We start from the raw sequence: 20,675 nt of genomic DNA, 5'->3' as shown, positions 1-20,675 counted from the left end.
GTGCGCGCCGCTCAAAATTACTGTTTTTAGGGGCTCCAACGGGGGGTTTTGTTGGAGAACCCCCCCCCACTTTACTTAAGATATCATGCCGTCGTTATGGGGGGTTTGGGGGGTTGTAACCCTCTATAATGCAAATACTTGAAGATAGAAAGGTGAGGTGAATCGAATCACTTCCAATCAAACAAATCCTCACTCAGCAGGAAAAGGTATACAATGGAAGAGCAGACCAACTTGTATCTTTCTTCTCATTTCTTTATTGATAATTCTTTATTCATATAAACATTCTTGCTCCAAGCAATACTGCCCGACGGGACCCGTTTCGCCAACAATGGCTTTTTCAAGGGTTCCAGCAGGGAGCACTAAAATATATAAATTACAATAAGGAATAAATTTAAATTTAAAACAAATTATTACACCATAATGTCCTGAAAATTACTGTGTTTTAACTTTATATCTAGATAGAGACCATATCTAATATAAATATTTCATCTATATATAAATAAATATTCTATTAATGAATTGCTCTTTTGCATAATTGTTGTTTAATATAATTGTACAAATTTATTATATACATTTATCATGACCCAATAAATACCTTCAAACTAGACATATTATTAAATTATAAATTATAATCTGCAGTAGATAATTCATACTAACCCAATATTACTTAAATAGTACATAGAAATTACAATAAAATTAAATTGATACCTCTCCAGTAACAATTATTTAAATAATTCAATTATTAAATATTAAATAAACATTTAATTGAGCTAATATTAATTAAATAATGTGTAGAATTTAATTGATACCTAACCAATCATAATTATTTAAATAATTCAATTACTAAATATTAAATATTAAAAAATTTTTAATACTTAATATTTAATACTTAATTTAATACTTAATATTTAATATTTAGTAATTGAATTATTTAAATAATTATGATTGGTGAGGTATCAATTAAATTCTACACATTATTTAATTAATATTAGCTCAATTAAATGTTTATTTAATATTTAATAATTGAATTATTTAAATAATTGTTACTGGAGAGGTATCAATTTAATTTTATTGTAATTTCTATGTACTATTTAAGTAATATTGGGTTAGTATGAATTATCTACTGCAGATTATAATTTATAATTTAATAATATGTCTAGTTTGAAGGTATTTATTGGGTCATGATAAATGTATATAATAAATTTGTACAATTATATTAAACAACAATTATGCAAAAGAGCAATTCATTAATAGAATATTTATTTATATATAGATGAAATATTTATATTAGATATGGTCTCTATCTAGATATAAAGTTAAAACACAGTAATTTTCAGGACATTATGGTGTAATAATTTGTTTTAAATTTAAATTTATTCCTTATTGTAATTTATATATTTTAGTGCTCCCTGCTGGAACTCTTGAAAAAGCCATTGTTGGCGAAACGGGTCCCGTCGGGCAGTATTGCTTGGAGCAAGAATGTTTATATGAATAAAGAATTATCAATAAAGAAATGAGAAGAAAGATACAAGTTGGTCTGCTCTTCCATTGTATACCTTTTCCTGCTGAGTGAGGATTTGTTTGATTGGGGGTTGTAACCCTCCACATTTTACTGTAAACTTAACTTTTTCCCTAAAAACAGGGAAAAAGTGAAGTTTTCAGTAAAATGTGGGGGGGTTACAAACCCCCCACAACGCGGCGTGATGTCTATTAAGTAAAGTGGGGGGGGTTCCCCCCCCACACACCCCGGTCGGAGCCCTAAAAACAGTAATTTTGAGCGGCGCACACCTCCGCGCTGCGCTCAATTGTCTGGGCGCGCCTTTGTCCCGGCGCGCTTTTGACCTGACACCCAAAGTAGTGTACCTCGGAAATAAATAAAACTATGTCACTACAAAAGATTCCTTGATAAAACTTTTGCCTTCCAAGCTGCCAAACTGAACCCATGGCTAGCCCAAATTGTCCTTGAGGCCCCCACCTACCTTGGGTTTAGAAAATCTCTCAAAACTCACCTATTCCATGGACAAGACACCTAACACCCCTCTCCAATGAACAACAATCTCCTCCTCCCCCCTTCCACCTCTCTTTTCCCAACCTACCCACCCCCTCCCCCCTAACCTACCCCCCTCTCTTCTCCTAACTTCATTCTACCTCCTTGCTCCTAATATTGTTCAATTGTTTTCGAACCACTTATTATTTATTGCTTGCCTCTAATATTGTTCAATTGTTTTTAAACCACTTGTAATTTTTTGTTAATCTAATGTAAACCGCCTAGAACTCCCTGGGTATGGCGGTATACAAAAATAAAGTTATTATTATTATTATTATTATAAATAAGTTGACGTGCATAGCATGCTATTTCAGTTAGTTTTAAATAGTGGGCTAAAAAAAATATGTGGAAAGGGCAGCAAACTGGGTAAAATTCTTATGTTCAACATTTTTTTTCTTTTTAATTTTAAGTTAGGTTTAGAATTATAGTAAATTTAACTGCATATTGAAAGACAACATATGGGGGCCAGAAAGAACAGAAAGCTATCGCAAAGCTTTAAGATCAAGGGTAGATTACCTTATTGGGCATTCAGACATGCACTCTCAAACATCTGCCCCAAACTAAATAGTGAACCTGAAGCCCTCCTCTCCTATCAGTCACTTTAGCAGATAATAACCTCAGTTGAGCTTCATAGGTTAGAGAAAAAAACTCCAATCATATACTGTCCAATAGATCCCATACGGGGGGCTGTAATCCAAGAAAAAGGAATTCTATAAAGAAAAACTGTTACTGGAAAGTCGAAAACAGCAACTTGCAATAGGAAGATCACTCCAAATAAGGCACAGAAGTTTATATAGCATGAATGTTCACTGTTGTAGAGAAAGGCAACATAAATCAGGGACTTATCTGATTCCAAGTTGAGCTCCCAATTTCCAAAGCATACTTCCTTCACTCTGTCTCCTCACTTGAAAACCGGCAGCCCACTGGTGACCCGACCAGGGAAAAATCCCCATGTTGCTAAACTGCTGCATCGGGGGGGGGGGGGGGTTCATCTGTTGTCTTCAATTTTGCCGCAGCGTCTATGCATGCCGACGCCATTACAGGCAGCAGTTCCCGTACTCTCCATGGAATATAAGTCCTAGAGAGGACGCTTTTCTATCGACATGGGCAAAATCGAACTTTCTGCCAATTGGTCACTGGATGTTAAATGTGGTTAGAACCTGTTTAGATATAGTTGATTTTCTTGATCTCCTGATGAAGCCAAGGGCAAAACGGGCCCCGTTGGGATCACGATTGAATTGAAGTTTCATTGCTATTCAAAGCTGAGTTCCACATTCATAATGTTTACAGAATATTTATATTATTTATAATATTTATTGTTTTAACACGTTAAAACATTGAATTAGGTTGGAGGTGGTGATTGACCCGTGATTGAAAATAAACCTCCCGAATGGACCAGCTCAGGCTGCCCTATAGTGAGTTGGGGTATAAATTTCTGAGGTCTCACCACAAATAAGTTTCAGATTTCGAGTGAAGGCTCAATCTCGCCACTTTTTCAGTATCTAATAAATAATGAATTAAGATTTTTGAAAGTAATGATTTCACCCCACATTTTTTGTAGTCTTCAAAATTCTGCCATAAACTGCAAGGCGAAGCTCAAAACTCTCCCATAATCCACAAAGCGGAGAACTTGAAAGTGCAAAAATAATGGCGCTGGCGAACGACGCCACCAAGGGGGATCTATTTACAACGAGGCATTGCCCCGCCTCTTGTACACTTCAACCGATCAGACTTAGACATTCTTAAAAACATGGCAACCATTCAGTGTGAGCATTTAGCCCACTAGGGTGCAGCGAGTTCAAATCATAAACCCAGTGTTGCTCCCGTTGCCTAAAGTAGTGACTCCAATCACTTTTCCTAACAGATCTTTTGCATAGTTCCAACACAGCACATCGTAACTTGGAAAAATTTTGATGGCTTGTCAGACAATGAGAGACGGGTCTCCTCCATTCTATGTGCGTTAAAACAAGAACGATGTTCCAACAATCACTTCTTTAATGCACGGGAAGTCTGTCCAGCATACAGTAAAGGACAGGGGCATTGGATTACATAGATAACTCCCTCTGATTTGCAAGTAGTGTAACTTCTCAAAGGATATCAGACATGCCCCAATGAGCTGCTTGTGCTGGTCACATGACTGTAGCCATGGCAGTACTAGGCCATAGGACCAATCTTAGAGATGTATAGAGCCTCAGAGGCCATTCTGTGGCCAAAAGAAGCTAATAAAGGTTCTCCAAGTAGATGCAGTCAGGGCCATGGTGGTAAGATTTCAAAATGTATCCTGGCTACTTGGCCCCTAGGCTAAGATGGTAACCAGTATATAACCCAACTGGATATATTTGGAGAAGTAGTAATACAGAAATGAATTTGGCCTATTCTGTAAGAAATTGTATTCTGCATGTCCTTATCTGTTTGCTTACTTTTGTAGGGAATGGCATTTTCACTTGAGGAAAGACTGCAGCTCGGTATCCATGGTCTGCTCCCTCCCTGCTTCTTGAGTCCTGATGTTCAAGTTCTTCGTGTCTTGAAAAGCTATGAGACTAAATCTAATGACCTAGATAAGTATGTACCCCAAAAAAGGGGAGCCAAATTATCCAGACCAATAGTCAAGGAGTCACAAAGCAAAGTGAGGAAAAAACATGGTATCTGGATGAGCACAGACAGTTTTATTGTAGGAACAATTCTTGATTGTAGTAGATTTTAATAATTTCTCAAAGGTGGATGGTAGTGGAGAATGTAAGCTCATTCAAGATAAAGTATGAGATGTTCACACACTATGAAACAGGAACATCTCAGATTCTTCAAACTTTCGAATAATAAAAGAACAAGAGGGCATTCAGAAAAGTTGAAAGGGGACAGATTCAAAACGAATGCTAGGAAGCTCTTCTTTACCCAACGTGTGGTGGACATCTGGAATACGCTTGTGATAAATACCAAGGAATCCCATGGTAAATGACTTTGAACACCAGTATTAATGTCTTGAAAATAATACATAAGCGTACAGGTAACCAGTGTAGTTTCTTCAACCAAGATGTTATGTGGTCAAACTTTGTAACATCACAGATTAACCTTGCATCATTGTTTTGAATGAGCTTTGATTGAATAGTGAATCAGTTGGACTCCTGAGGAAGGCACCCACATTGCCGAAATACGGACCGTGTTGAGTCCCAGATTACATCCTCATTTGAGAAATGATTAGAATCTACTACAATTAAGAATTATTCAAACCATAAAATTGTGTGTGTTCATCGGGATACTGGGTTTTTTGCCCACTTTGCTTTGTGACCCTTAGATAAGTATGTGAAATGTTTTTTTGCTATCTACAGCACAATCTGTGTTGGCTAAAAGTCTGTTATAGAAATGGTAATAGACTTATTGAGCAAGAAAATTTAAAACACTAGGAAGTATATTTTCAAATAGTATACAGACAATTCTGTTATCATTAAGGCCCCTTTATTTTAATGGCTCAACCTTTAAAGGTTTCCTATGCTCCTTCTACTCAGTCGCCTTCATCTTTTACGAGCAAAAGTAATTTTCTTGGTTCTCGTGTACTGATCTTTATTAAAGAACACATATAGTAGGTTCTCAAACCTGACTGGCTGGGGTTTGAGCTGATTTCAGCAGGAAATTGAAGCGGGAAAGTCTGTTATCACAACTTTATAGTTTTGGTAGAAAAAAACATCAGTCATGAATATCAGCCACCCCAACATAAAATTTTCCATGGAGACTGAAATCAATGGATGTCTTCTGTTTCTTGATGTAATGATCAGAAAGGGAATGGATGAGAGCCTGGGTCAATTGGTATTCAGAAAATCCACTCATACCAACCATTATCTGCATGCAGAGTCCTATCATCACCCAGCCACAAAAAGAGGTGTCTTATGTATGATAGTGAACACAGCAATAAGAGTTTGTAACCCAGACAGTTTTCAAGAAAAAAAGGACATCCTCCAGGATACATTCCTAACTAATTGCTACAGCAGAGAGGCTACTTCTCAGGCCCTATAAGTTCTGGACAACCCAACCCACAAAATCAGCCATCAACAACACCACAACAGAACAAAACTTGCAGTGCTTCTCTACATCCAAGGAGTGCTACACTCTTCCTCAATAAGCCAAATGCTACGCTTCCTCAATAAGCCCTGTACTGCACTCTTGAGGACCTACTATATGCAGATCTCACAGCATACCCAAAATGTCAACTCAGGTTTTAGAATATTTGGAAATACGCTTTGATACAAGATCCAGAATGGTCTTCCACAGGACAAGATGTTTTTCGTCTGCCCAATACTGAGGGCCTGGGATTATCTTCAGCCTTTTGGAGCCGTAAGGTAACCCTAGAGGTGTTGCCCTGGGCAAAAGTGCACTTGAGGATGATAAAACAGTTCATGTTGTCTTAATGGTCTCCCAGGTTGCAGAAGTTTGAGGTGAAAATGATTCTTCCAGCGTCTCTCAAAGAGCAGATGACTTGGTAGAATCAAACTATGCTACTTCTTTCAGGAGGTCTTTAATCTAATCTGGTATTTGTGCATCACGTGGAATGGATGGTGGTCATGACGGATGCCAGCCTAATTAGTTGAGCCATGTGGCCTAGGGTCATTGCTCAGCTCTAGATCATGTGGTCTAGGTGCATTGCTCAGTTCCAGAGGTGGCATGGCTGAATAATCAGCTGAAGAGAGAGGCCATTCAAACGGCAATGTTTAGGCTCTTTTAGAGGGTGTGAGGGATTCTATAGGAAATTACAGTTCTCTTTTAATAGCACTCCCTCACAATCACAGAGCCACCTTACGTGACGTGTCGTGACGGGACGCGTCGAAGTGGAAGATGATATTTTCTTTCTCAAGGGACCCTCGGCCACAAGAGGGCACCCGCTCAAACTCAGGGGCGGAAAATTTCATGGCGACACCAGAAAGTATTTCTTCACAGAGAGAGGGTTGATCATTGGAACAAGCTTCCAGTGCAGGTGATCGAGGCAGACAGCGTGCCAGACTTTAAGAATAAATGGGATAACCATGTGGGATCCCTACGAGGGTCAAGATAAGGAAATTGGGTCATTAGGGCATAGACAGGGGGTGGGTAAGCAGAGTGGGCAGACTTGATGGGCTGTAGCCCTTTTCTGCCGTCATCTTCTATGTTTCTATGTTTATAAGGTGAGCCACAGAGCAAAGAAGGAATGACTTAGCAAGAGAAGAGAGAGCAGTGTCAAGGCAGGGTAGAACTCTTGGCATAGAGCAGTCAGGAGAAATCTAGAAGTCCTCTACCCTATGTCTTCAGCACAGCCATATAGCTGCAGAAGCTCTACTCAGGTAGGCCAAGTTTGGCTTGGAACCTTGTGAAATTGTGACTTTTAAATTGAGAGCTAAGTGGATAGTGTAGCTGGACAAGTTCCTGGAGGAAAAGTCCATAGTCTGTTATTGAGAAAGATATGGGGGAAGCCACTGCTTGCCCTAGATCGGTAGTATGGAAAGTTGCTACTCTTTGGGATTCTAGAATCTTGCTTCTCCTTAGGGGATTCTGCATGGAATGGTGCTACTCCTTGGATTTGGGCCAGGTACTAGTGACCTGGATTGGCCACCGTGAGAACAGGCTTCTGAGCTTAATGGACCATTGGTCTGACCCAGTAAGGCTCTTCTTATGTTCTTATGATCAATTGTGCTGCCTTTTGCATAGACAGAACTACAAGTCTCGGATTCCAAGCCAGAGGCAAGTTGTTTTTCTGTGTTTTGAAAAACAGATCAGTACATGCTGTAGGCCCGCAGGTACAGCAGAGAACATTTTGACCACAAGAACTACTGTTTGCTATGTTTATTTCCATTTGACCTGTGAGAGAAACAGTTCACTTGCTTTTCCTGTTCTCAAAATATTTGCGTTTATTTCATTTTGAAACCTCTTTGTGGCTGTGTTATTCAAGACTCCAGGTCTGCCATTGCTCATGCTGCTAAATATGGTGGTTTCAGTGGTGGGATTTAAGCTTCTGTGGATAAAAGAAACCAGAATCCTTGGTTTACATGGCTCTGGGCCTTGTAACCAGCACTAGAGAATGACACAGTGACAAAATTCATCACCGTTCCCGTCCCTGTGGATAACCGCGGGAAATAATCCCATGTCATTTTCTAGTGTCTATTTCAACCTCGGTCCTTCTACACCAGCATTCTTCAAAGCAAAGCTTGAGGGTCAATGGTTGTGGCCATTCATACTCTGATTCTTATGGGAGCCAAGGATAATGAAGCCATTGTGACATCACTGATGTGATTGGCTCTTAGGCACTGGTGGAATGAGGCATTATGACATCACAATATCTGCTCTGGATACCAGAGACTGTCATTCTGTAGTGTCTGTTTCAACCTCAGTCCTTCTACACCAGCATTCTTCAAAGCAAAGCTTGAGGGTCAGTGGTTGTGGCCATTCATACTCTGATTCTTCCCTCTCCTTTAAAGAATGACATGAAGATGGTTTCCCGCGGTTATCCGCGGGGACGGGGACGGTGATGAATTTTGTCACCGTGTCATTCTCTAACCAGCATTAACACAAAATCTGGGATAAGGAGATTAGCTCCACTCCAGATTGAGACTTGAAAACAGTGTGTTTAGTGCCAGACAGGCAGAATTTTATTTTTTGTGGGGTGTTTTTTTTTGTTTTTTGTTTTTTTTTGGGGGGGGGGTATGGGGTGTTACTCACTGTGTACTAGGGCTATATGCAAAACATGGAGAAGCTAATCCAGGCCCTGGCAGAGGTTCAAGCAAATATAAAATAGTTTTTGCTGAAAAATTATGTTTGGATGCTATAGTTCCGATTTATGAAAACTGAAGCTGTACTTTCATGGAATCTCAGTGCCACAGATACTTATCAGACTTACCTTCTGTAATAATTTTAGACTAACCCAGAGTTACCCTATACATGCTGATTACTTTCTGTCCTTTTTTTTTTTTTTTAGATATATTATCCTGATGACTCTGCAAGACAGAAATGAGAAGCTGTTCTACCGTGTGTTGACCTCGGATATCGAGAGATTTATGCCCATAGTTTACACCCCTACAGTTGGGCTGGCCTGTCAGCAGTATGGTCTCGCCTTCAGAAGGCCCCGGTAAGTGTCATGCAGAATCCTTTTTTTTTTGTTTTTTTTGTTTCTAGTTTACATCTATTTGTAGTAGGCCAGATAATTTTCTTGAAAAGATAGGCTGAGCAAGACATTAGATACATGTTCTTCATAATTATTTGGCAAGAGAGGTATATAAAATGTTTTTATATACACTTCTCCCTCCCTATTCGCGGTTTCGGGGTTCGCGGTTTCGATTATCCGTGATTTATTTTTTTATTTTTTTTTTGGGGGGGGGGGAAAGCATAGATTAGGACCTTCCCGCTTCTCTGCAGGACTTCAAATTCAGCATTTCACAGATTACTCCTTACCTGGTGGTCTAGCGGGCTTTCGGGGCTGGAGCGATCTTCCTACGCTTCTGCCCCGTGTAGATCGCCAATAGGAAATGGCTGCAGTGAGCTCTCGTAGTCTCGCGAGACTACGGGAGCTCACGGCAGTCATTTCCTATTGGCGATCTGCACGGGGCAGGAGTGTAGAAAGTTTGCTTCTGTCCCGAAAGCCCGCTAGACCACCAGGTAAGGCCGGGAAGCTGAGAGAGAGGCGGGATCAGAGCCGGACGAGAAGTTATTCGCGGTTTTTCACACTTCGCAGTCCAGCTCTGCGCCTATCCCCCACGAATACCAAAGAAGAAGTGTATCGTATTTGTGGACAGAGTGTAACTTTGCCTTGAATATCATTTCTGGACTCAACTTTTTTTTTTCTTTTTAGCCCCATTCACTCCTACTCCACATCTGATCTCTGAAAATGTTTCTCTTTTGGAAGTTCTTTTATGAGCAATATTGAGCATGTTTCATAGAGATAAGTGCCTTTTGTGGATTGAAAGAGCCAGTGTTCACTGGTAACCTTCACAGAACTGCACTTCAAATAAGCCCATGTCAGGAGAAAAATAGTCTCTGCATTGCATCTCTCTCCTGTGACTTTTTTTGTTTTTGTTTGTTGTACTGTGCCCAAATAACATGATTTAAACCAGCCCACTGTTGATTTCGGAAAATTTTTAATAGCATTTCTATACCCTGAAGTAACTGAAATGGTAGTTGTAAAAACACATTTGTAGACTGTCTAAAGCAGTGGTCTTTGCTAATTTTTAAGTGAGGGCCATTTTGGGTCCAAAAGGGCTGAAGGAGAGCCAACAAATATCTTCCTATTTGGGGCCATGATGCCAGTAACGCTTCTCGACATTCAATTCTACCAGAACACCTGGCCTTAGTCACACACTGCAGAACATGACTGAAACCTATGCAAATACAGGACCACAAACTAAAAATACTAATATACACAAATGAAACTCATGATGCCCAGACTCTGCATGCAGTACACCACCAGAGAAATAGAGGGAAATGCATTTCTTCCTGAACAGTGCAAAATATAGACAGGAGATGCAAATTCTCAAAACTGACATTGCTATTGGACAGTGGATGTCTCCTTTTTCTCACCCTGGGTCCCAATTAGAGAATGACACGGTGACAAAATTCATCACCGTCCCCGTTCCCGCGGATAACCGTGGGAAATAATCCCAAGTCATTTTCTAGTGACAATTTCAACCTCAGTCCTTCTACACCAGCATTCTTCAAAGCAAAGCTTGCGGGTCAGTGGTTGTGGCCATTCATACTCTGATTCTTATGGGAGCCAAGGATAATGAAGCCATTGTGACATCACTGATGTGATTGGCTCTTAGGCACTGGTGGAATGAGGCATTATGACATCACAATATCTGCTCTGGATACCAGAGACTGTCATTCTGTAGTGTCTGGTTCAACCTCAGTCCTTCTACACCAGCATTCTTCAAAGCAAAGCTTGCGGGTCAGTGGTTGTGCCCAATTATACTCTGATTCTTCCCTCTCTCCTTAAAGAATGACATGAAGATGATTTCCTGCGGTTATCCGCGGGGACGGGAACGGTGATGAATTTTGTCACCGTGTCATTTTCTAAATGCTTCTATCTTTGTTCTGTCCTTTGATTCCTTCTCATCCAATGCTGGGCACCAGTGCTGCTGCTGCTGCCTGCAATACTTGACCTTTTAATTTTATTTTCCTGCTGTGTGCGTTTCATTCTCCTGTTTGGATGCCTCCTATTTGAGACATAGAAAACTCCTTGTTTATTAGGAGCAGGTTATTCTGAGAAAGTGATAGTGTTGACTGCCCTCAAGGAATTTTCTGTCCGTCTGAAGCTTAATACAACTAAAACTAAGCTTTTGTGGTTAGGTCCACGATTGGACTGTCTTCCTCCTACTGTAGCTCTGGTATCTGAGTCCTCCTTACCAAATGAGTTCTCTACTAAGATATTGTGAGTCCTTTTTGATTCCTCTCTTTCCTTTAAGGACCAAATAAATTCCTTGGTCAAGAAATGCTTCTTTAGTTTGCGAATGCTGAGGAAGGTTAGACATCTTTTTCATCACCGTCATTTTTCTATCTTAGTTCAATCAATTGTATTATCTCGTCTTGATTACTTGAACGCTATCTACCTTGGCATTACAAAAATTTGTCTTCATAGATTACAATTCATTCAGAATACTGCTGCGAAGCTGATCTTTGGAAAACGTAAATTTGACCCTGTGACCCCTTTGCTTCAGAGTTTTCATTGGCTCCCGGTTTATTTTAGAATTCAATTTAAATGCGCTTGTATTTCTTTTAAAATTCTACATGGTATCTTTAATCCTCTTAGTCCTTTATTTCGGAACGTTTACCGATTCTCCTTTGCAAGAGGTGAGGTATCCAACAATTTAAACTCTCCCTTCCTTCTAAAAAAGGGATTAAAGGAGTCAAGATCTTCAGTCAATCTTTGGTCTTTAAATTCTCTCAACTCTGGAATGAACGCCCCCTTTTTTTTAAGGAGTTCCAGTTCGTTTCAATTTTTCCGTAAATCTTTAAAAACTACTCTTATTTGCCAAACATTTTGAAAACTAATTCTTTTGAAATTTTGCTATTATCTTCTATTTATCATTTGTAAATCATTCCCTGTTTATTTAATTGCTGTAAACCGAGGTGAGCTTTCTTAGAATGATGGCTTGGTATACAAAGTTAAGCTTTAGTTTAGTTTGTTACGAGAGCCATTTAAAATCTGCCATTCAGACTAATTTTCTGAGTGTTGTTCATGTGTTCCTTGACTCGCTTTGCTCTAAGTGGAGCATCTTAAATACATGGGTGGGGTACTGTATATAAAGTGGCGTACTGTGTTAAATTTTAGGTGACACCCAATACTTCCAGCACTTTGGGTTTGCAGCCAAGTGATGGAGACGGATCACCATGAACAAAGTAGACATTTGTTTTTGTTAAATCAGGATTTGGTTTCTTCGCAGCCAAACCACAGAAGCTTGTTGAGACTACTACCTCGTTGGAATGGAACTTTCAGTGCTAAACCCATGCTTCGGGCTCTTTTGTGTTTGCACTGGAGATACAGATATTTATTTCTTAAGTCTAAAGAGTGGATACGGTACATAAAACAAACCCGTCTTTCACCAAAACTTTTGATTGAGCTTTTAATCCCTAATGAACAAATAGGACCAGATGTAACAAGTATTGTTCTTATAGGCACAAAATTTTTTTGGGAAAAAAAAGCTTTTTGGTACATCTGGTCCATAGGAAAATAATACATGAATTAGGCCATCATTTCAGCTTCTTATTTAAATCTTGCCTCTTATTTAGAGCATGTTTGTATTTAGTATTTTTTAACCCCAGGAATTTCACTTCATTTATGGCATTCCTCATAGTTCTTTGCAACTTCTCGGTCTCTTCAATCTGAGTAGTCTCCAAATTGGTTAATTTTGCACCTACCATGATGGGAATGAATCATGTATGTGATGCTATTTTTATTTAATTATATATATTATTTTGTTTTAAGGAAATAAGAAGCTGTAGCATGATTCCCTGGATATCCTCAATAATAAAACCCTAAGCGCGCATGCGCACTTAGGAGGCCGTAATCCCTGCCGCCGTGCTGTGTGTCTCCGTGGCCACATTCCATTTGCGGTGCATGCGCAGGCTTGAGGCAGCTTTTGGTGCGTGCGCCGGCTTGAGCAGCGGTTTTTCTCAGCAACGGCAGGAGTTTGTCATGCGGGTGCTGCAAGGTGTCCCATGCTGGTAAGAAGTGGAGGGGGAGAGGGAAAGGGGGCTTCTTTGGGGGAAGGGGTGTGCTGGGGAGCAGACAGCAATCATGCTTTGCTCTGGGAGGGGGGGAAACAGAAGGGGGCCATGAAGAGACAGGCAGAGAAATACAGGGACAGGGGGAGGTAAAATGAAGGGAGAGGGGCTGCTGCTGGACAGGAGGGAGGTAAAAGGAATGGAGAAGGGCTGCTGCTGGACAGGGAGAGCAGTGAAGGAGCGCTGCTGGACAGGGGGGAGGTAAAAGGAAGAGAAAAGGCCTGCTGCTGGACAGGGGGGAGGTAAAAGGAAGGGAGAAGGGCTGCTGCTGGACAGGGGGAGCAGTGAAGGAGTGCTGCTGGACAGGGGGAAGGGAGAAGGAAGGGAGAAGGCCTGCTGCTGGACAGGGGAAGTAGGCAAGGGGTGGTGGTGGATAGCCGAGGAAAGAGAAAGAAAGATAGACAGCGGCCAAGGAGAGAGAGAGAGAGAGAAAGAAAGAAAGACAGACACACACAGCTTTTCTAGCACCCGTTAGTGTAACGAGCTTAAATACTAGTTAAAATGTGCTGGACTCAGTTTGTTGAAATATGTTCATGTTGGAAAGTATAAATTTTATGCAAACTTTGGAGAATATTAGCACATCTGATTTAGGCCCCCTTTTATCACAGCGTATTAGGGTTTTTTATCGCCTGCCGCAGTGGTAGCTATAGGGGATGAGTTGATCTGTTGATGCATTAGAGAGCTGCAGAAGGCCTGCAACTCTTGACTGCCCCCCCCCCCCCCCAATCCCCTCATAAAAGAGTGCTTGTTCTCAAAGTAGTACAGCTGGTCTTAATTTAGTGGAATGAGTAAAAGATGCAATTTGAGAAGGAGAAACTTATTTTCCACTGATTTCAGGCTGATATCTAAACAAAATTAGAAAGGATTGTCATGTATTGAGTTTAGCTAAAGTTCATCTTGATTTCAGGAAAAACAAAGAGGAATAGTATATTGAATTGTGTATTTGAATTTGTTTAATTTTTATGAATGTTTTATTGTACACTGTGCAGAATTGTTTTTAATTTATTGTAACAGTATATGAACACATCTTATCTGTAATGAAATTTTATGTCTCAAAATTTTACACTAAACTTGAATTCCAGGGAATTCCACTGTTAATACTGGAGTTTCTCCAATGGGGTTTGTCACTCTGTGCTACAGAGGGTTATGTGTTTAGGCCAGGCTGAAAGAAGATCAAATGACTGCCACTGTGGTTTAGTGATGAGATGAAAGAAGCAATTAAATCTAAAAGAGCATCTTTCAATAAAAGGGCAAGCAGACCCAAGTGACGAAACTAGAGATGAGCGTAGGCACTGGCGGTTGGATTTAAAGCACCAATAAGACTGGCCAAGAGAGAACTTGAAATGAAACTTGCCATGGAGACCTAAAATGGTACCAAAAAAGTTCCTGAAAATACATTCAAAGCAAGACACCTTTGAGGGTGCTGGACCACTAGATGACCAAGGGGTAAAAAGTGCTCAGGGAGGTTGAAACTGAAAGGGTAATGCACTAACATCATTAATATACAATTACTTGCAACAGAGGCCATTGCATAAAAATTGGCCCTGCAGCAAATAATGCATGATAAAGTAATTGAGATTGGTTCATAGACAACGGCGCGAAAGACAAAGGCGCGTGCCGACAACTGAGCGCAAGACGGAGGCACGCGCCGAAGAAAATCACAGTTTTTAGGGGCTCCGACGGGGGGGTTTGTTGGGGAACCCCCCCCCCCCACTTTACTTAATACACATCACGCCGGCGTTATGGGGGGTTTGGGAGCTTGTAACCCTCCACATTTTACTGTAAACTTAACTTTTTCCCTAAAAACAGGGAAAAAGTTAAGTTTTCAGTAAAATGTGGGGGGTTACAACCCCCCACACCTCCCACAACGCCCCCACAACGCGGTGCAATGTCTATTAAGTAAAGTGGGGGGGGTTCCCGAGCCCTAAAAACAGTAATTTTGAGCGGCACGCGCTTCCGCGCTGCGCTCAATTGTCTGGGCGCACCTTTGTCCCAGCGCGCTTTTGACCTGACACCATTGAGATTTATTAAAACGGGAAGAAATGGCCTTAATGCATGGGAAAGACCTGCATAGGGGTGCGCTATGACCACTTTTCTCTGCGCCTTTGTAAAAGGGCCCCTTAAGTAACTTCATGGCATATCTCCTCATCTTTGTGACTTTCTTGCTTCAGTTTCACCTGTTCTACCGGATTTTGTAGACCTCTTTTCATATCTCCCTGCAGCTGCTGCTTCTCCAAATTGAAGAACCTCAACCTCTCTCATCTTTCCTCATATAAGAGTCCTTCCATCGCCTTAACCATTTTGGTTCCCTACCTACCTTTCTTAATTCTGCTATATCTTGTCTTGAGATATGGTGACCAGATTTACACATGGTACTCAAGGTACTCATGGTACTCAAGGTGTATCACGAAGTGATACAAAAGCATTATGATTTCTTTGTTTTTATACTATATTCCTTTCCTAATAATGCTTCCCCTTCCATATACGTGGGTTCAGCACTCGCGACTTCGATTATTTGCAGTTTTCATCTTGCTGACTTTGTCCCCCAAATGACGTCATCCTGGAGTGCTGAGAAAAAAGTTCAGGTTTTTTTTTTTTTGTCAGTGTGGTCGGTCAAATGGCAGCGTCGGAGAAAAGTTCGCAGAGAGAAAAATTCAGCACTTTCTTCAGCGTGGTCGCAAATACTAACGATAAGTTTTATTTGTGATTTCACGGTATTCATGAGGGCTATACCACAAACCCCGTGAACATGAGAGTGAAAAGTTATTCGCGATTTTTTGGATATGTACAGGGTGTCTTTAACCCTAATCCCCATGAATATGGCGGGAGAAGTGTATTCTATTTTTTTTGGGCCACTGCCACGCTCTGAGCAGAAGATGTCATCGTGCTGTCCACAATGATGCCTAGATCTTTTTCCTAATGTGGAACCTAGCATCTTTTGGCTTAGGCTTGGGTTATTCTTACATATTAAATTGCATCTGCTATGTGGATGTCCAGTCTTCTTGTCTCCACGGTGGTCTTGCAATTTCTCATAGTCCACCTGTGATTTGATAACTTTGAATAATATTGTCATCTGAAGATTTAATCACCTCGCTCATAATTCTCATTTCCAGGTCATTCATAAATATGTTTATTATTTTTTTTTTTTTTTTACTTTTTATTTCTCTCAACAAGTGTACAATATTATTACAATTAATTCACATAACTCACTTGACATTCTTAAAAAACGGTTGTCCCAGTACAGATAACTGTAGTACTCCACTATTCACTTTCTTCAACTAAGAGCATTCTGGCCTTTTAATTTCCTCGGAAATCTCTCATGAGGGACTTTTGTCAGCAGTTTTTTGTTTGTTTGTTTGTTTTTTTCAATCTAGGTATGCTACATCAACTGCCTCAAAGTTATCTATATTTGTTCACATCTTCAGGGTCATTTACAAACAAAGCACATGATTTGTCACAATGCCTATTGCATAAAAGAGCCTAGGACGATTCATCACGGCCGATCCCTGAATCAGCTATGGCAGCACCTGACTTCTTGTAGGGGAGGGCTGCACCCCCCCCAAAAAAAAAATAAGATCACACCTTTATCCCCCACCCTCCCAAGGTGGGAGCATCTCCTCCACCCTGCATACCTCTTGAAAAGTTCATCAGGGTGAGCAGCATTTTCTACCACCTGCTCGTGCCAACCTTGGCTCCCTTCTGACATCATATCCTGGTCCTGTGACTAGGAAGTGACAGCAGAAGAAAGCCAAGGCTGGCCAAATATGGGATGTGAGATACATGCACCGACAAACTTTTTGAAAGGTATGCCAGGGGGGAAGGTGGATGGGGAGGAGTAGAGGCACTGGTGGGGGGGTGAAGAAGAGGAGAGGCATCAGTAGGGGATGGTGGTGAAGAAGAAGAGGCACTGGTGCAAGGAGAGACACTGGCAGAGGGGTGGGAGAGAGAAGGAGAGGCATGATTCATTACGGTTCATCGCAGCGAGGACGATTCATCGTCCCCTTTTCATCGTGGCCATGATAAAACATCCCATGATGAATCAGACATGATAAATCGTCCAGTTCTGCGCATAAAATGAGCCCTGCAGCAATAATGACAAAGTATCTGATCATTATAACTTTATAAGCCTTAAGTTTCTATATTATTTTAAAGTTTCCTTTTAGATCCTGATCTAAATGTTTAGACTTTTGCTTCAAATTTACTTCATATAACAGAAAAGACTTGATTCTTCGTTTAGAAGTATTCAGATTAGCTCATTTATTGGGATTGTACACAGATGGCTCAATTTAACATATAAATGGCATTAAGACAAATTTTGGAAATGGAATGACAGGTTTTTAAAGACGTGCAATAAAGGCCTTTTGATTTCTTATTCTTATATTTTTTTAAATATTTCTGAGATCATTTCTTGTTGAACATTTAGAATATATTTTGAAACAAACTCCCTGTTTTCATTTGCATTTTTAGACAAAATGTAAAAGGCTGTGATGACTTTTCCAAGGCACAAAATTGTGTTTATTTCTTGAAAGAAAACAAATTAAATGCATTTTATACCACTCTAATTCAAGTTTCAAGTTTATTTAAAATTTCTTATGCCGCCCAATCTAGGCTGTGTACAAAATCATAAAAACATAGAGCATACTTTAGCTAAAAATACAAGTTTAGGCTGACAATGCATAACCAAACAATAACAATAACTCTCGAGACTTTTAAAAACAAAGATAAACAGGAACAAAAGGTAAAAGGCAAGAACTAATCTAATCTAATCTAAACCTTAAGTTTATATACCGCATCATCTCCACGAATATGAAGCTCGACACGGTTTACAAGAACTTAAATAATAGGTAGAGAAGGAGAAGGTTTACATGAACTTATATGTAGAAGGGAGGAAAAAGGGGGGGAGGATAGAATTACAATTTGGTGAAAAGCCAAGTTTTCAGTTGTTTGCGGAATAATTGGAGGGAGCCCAGTAAAAGAGACAATTAGGGAAAAAAGAATAGCAGGGGCTGCTATAAATAATGTTGAACACAATAGTGTTGATCTCAATTGCCCTTAAAAGAGAAAGAAATGTCTTTAGCTTCATCTTAAAATTATTAAGAATTGATTTTATGTAATGGTTTTTTTATACCCTTCTAGAGGACTGTTCATCACCATTCATGACAAAGGGCACATTGCTACAATGCTGAACTCCTGGCCAGAAGAAAATATAAAGGTGTGTTCATTCTTTGTGCATGAAAATTTAGGAATGACTTTTCATCACTAGAAATAATCTCAGAGTGGTTTTGCAGTAATTTGCTTAATGCTAATTGTATGCTATGGGGCGCATAATCGAAAGAGAAAAATGTCCAAATACCGGCCTAAGTCGGCACTTGGACGAACAATTCTCAAAAACGTCCAAGTGCCGATAATAAAACCGGGTTTTGGACGTATTTCTAAACGACCTAGGCCTTCGTAGTGCCGCTCGATATCCAAAGCTAAATGGGGCGTTTCGGGAGGCGTGTCGAGGGCAGGAGTTGGGCGGGACGTGGGCAGGCTTAGACTTAGTCGTACAGCATGAATAACTGAAAGTTTAACAACCGAGCCTAGATGGAACTTGGACGTTGTGACAGACTATGTAAAACATGGTCTAAGTCGCACAAACCCACTTAAACTCACCAGATAAGCACTGAAAACACATAACACAGACCCCCACACACTACCCCAGTGATCACCAACACCCCCACCCCCAAAAAACTTTTAGCCACAAATTTCAGCCTCCAGACCATCATCACCTGGCCACCTGACATAGGAAAGCCTAGTCGTCCAGCCCAGAGGCAGCTTAAGCCATCTTGGGGGTGGGTTAGGGACCCATAGAGAGGAGGACCCATGCCCATAAGCCCCTGTAATTACTGCATTGTTATTGAAACATGTGCACTCCCCTATACACCCAAAAACCCTTTTTTTACTGGCATATGTGGCTCCTGCAGCCATAAGGGCTATTGGGGTGGTAGATAAGTGGGTCTAGGGGATTCTGGAGGTGATTTGGGGGGCTCACCGTCACCTATAAGGGAGCTGTAGTGAGGAGAAGACATGGCACCCTTTTTGTGAAGTTCACAGCAGTGCCCTGTAAGGTACCCCACTAGTTAGGTGGCATGTCTGGGTGTGCAGTCCATCACTTTGCAGACCCCTCCTACGTCCAACAGGGCTTGTTCTAGGCGTTTTAGACTTGGACGGAAAGTTGGACGGAAATGTATAAAGATGGACGATTTAGCGGCTTGGACGATCAGATCGGCAGGACGTATAATTAGACGATTTTCGAAAGTAAAAAAAAGTTGGACGTCTCTTTCAAAAATGTGTCTTAGGCTCTTTTTAACTTTGGACGACTTGCGAGATGGATGTAAACGGACTTAGACGTCCCTTTCAATTATGCCCCTCTATGTCTTGGTGAAAAATGTTATTTCTCAAATTAGCGTGTGAGATTATCCAATACCAAAATATATATTTATTTACATCCAATTTCCACTAGTGGTTCTGCACAGGGCAGGAGTGTAGGAGTATTTGCTCTTGCTTCGGTTCACCGCTGGACCACAAGGGTATCAAAGGTAGGCATTTGCAAGGTCTGGGAGGGAGGCAGGGTAGCACAGAGCCAGCTGGGACAGGATAAAGGAGGGGTCACGACTAAAATGGTTAAGGGGCTGGAGGAGTTGTCGTACAGTGAGAGATTAGAGAAACTGGGCCTCTTCTCCCTTGAAAAGAGGAGACTGAGAAGGGACATGATTGAAACGTTCAAGATAATGAAGGGAATAGACTTAGTAGATAAGACAGGTTGTTCACCCTCTCCAAGGTAGGGAGAACGAGAGGGCACTCTCTAAAGTTAAAAGGGGATAGATTATGTACAAACGTAAGGAAGTTCTTGTTCACCCAGAGAGTGGTGGATAACTGGAATGCTCTTCCAGAGGCTGTCATAGGGGAAAACACCCTCCAGGGATTCAAGACAAAGTTAGATGAGTTCCTGCTGAACTGGAGCGTACGCAGGTAGGGCTGGTCTCAGTTGGGGCACTGACCTAGGGGCAGACTGATGGGCATGATGGACCACTGGTCTGACCCAGTAACGGCAATTCTTATGTTCTTAAGGAGGCCCAGGGGAGACCTGTAATGGGTCTTGGAAGGGTGGCAGGGGACACAGAGCCTGGGAGGACTCAAATATAAACAGAGACCCCCATTTTTGAGACATTTTGTTTGGCCCAAAAAAATCTTAGTTTATATTTGAGTATATATGGTATCCAAGTGCAATATTGTAGAACAAAAAATACAGGATCATAAAGAAGTTGAATAACATCTTGGTCATGAAATTATATCCTCAATTAGTTCACAAAGAACAGAGTCCCCATCTCACTGGAGCAGTGAACAAACAACA

At 40.8% G+C, this 20,675-nt stretch overlaps 1 protein-coding gene across 1 annotated transcript in view; it reads left to right on the top strand.

Moving 5' to 3' along the window:
- Window positions 1–20,675, top strand: part of ME3 (malic enzyme 3) — a 204,977-nt gene that overhangs the window by 76,933 nt on the left and 107,369 nt on the right. The window contains exons 3-5 of the mRNA XM_033949442.1: window positions 4,476–4,609; window positions 8,982–9,131; window positions 18,416–18,491. Coding sequence (XP_033805333.1) covers window positions 4,476–4,609; window positions 8,982–9,131; window positions 18,416–18,491 — 360 coding nt within the window. The remainder of the gene's footprint in view (window positions 1–4,475; window positions 4,610–8,981; window positions 9,132–18,415; window positions 18,492–20,675) is intronic.

Source organism: Geotrypetes seraphini, chromosome 6 (assembly GCF_902459505.1).
Source record: "Geotrypetes seraphini chromosome 6, aGeoSer1.1, whole genome shotgun sequence".
NCBI lineage: Eukaryota > Metazoa > Chordata > Amphibia > Gymnophiona > Dermophiidae > Geotrypetes > Geotrypetes seraphini.
The sequence above is the reverse complement of the archived record's forward strand: the minus strand, read 5'-3'. Positions and strand labels throughout refer to the sequence as shown.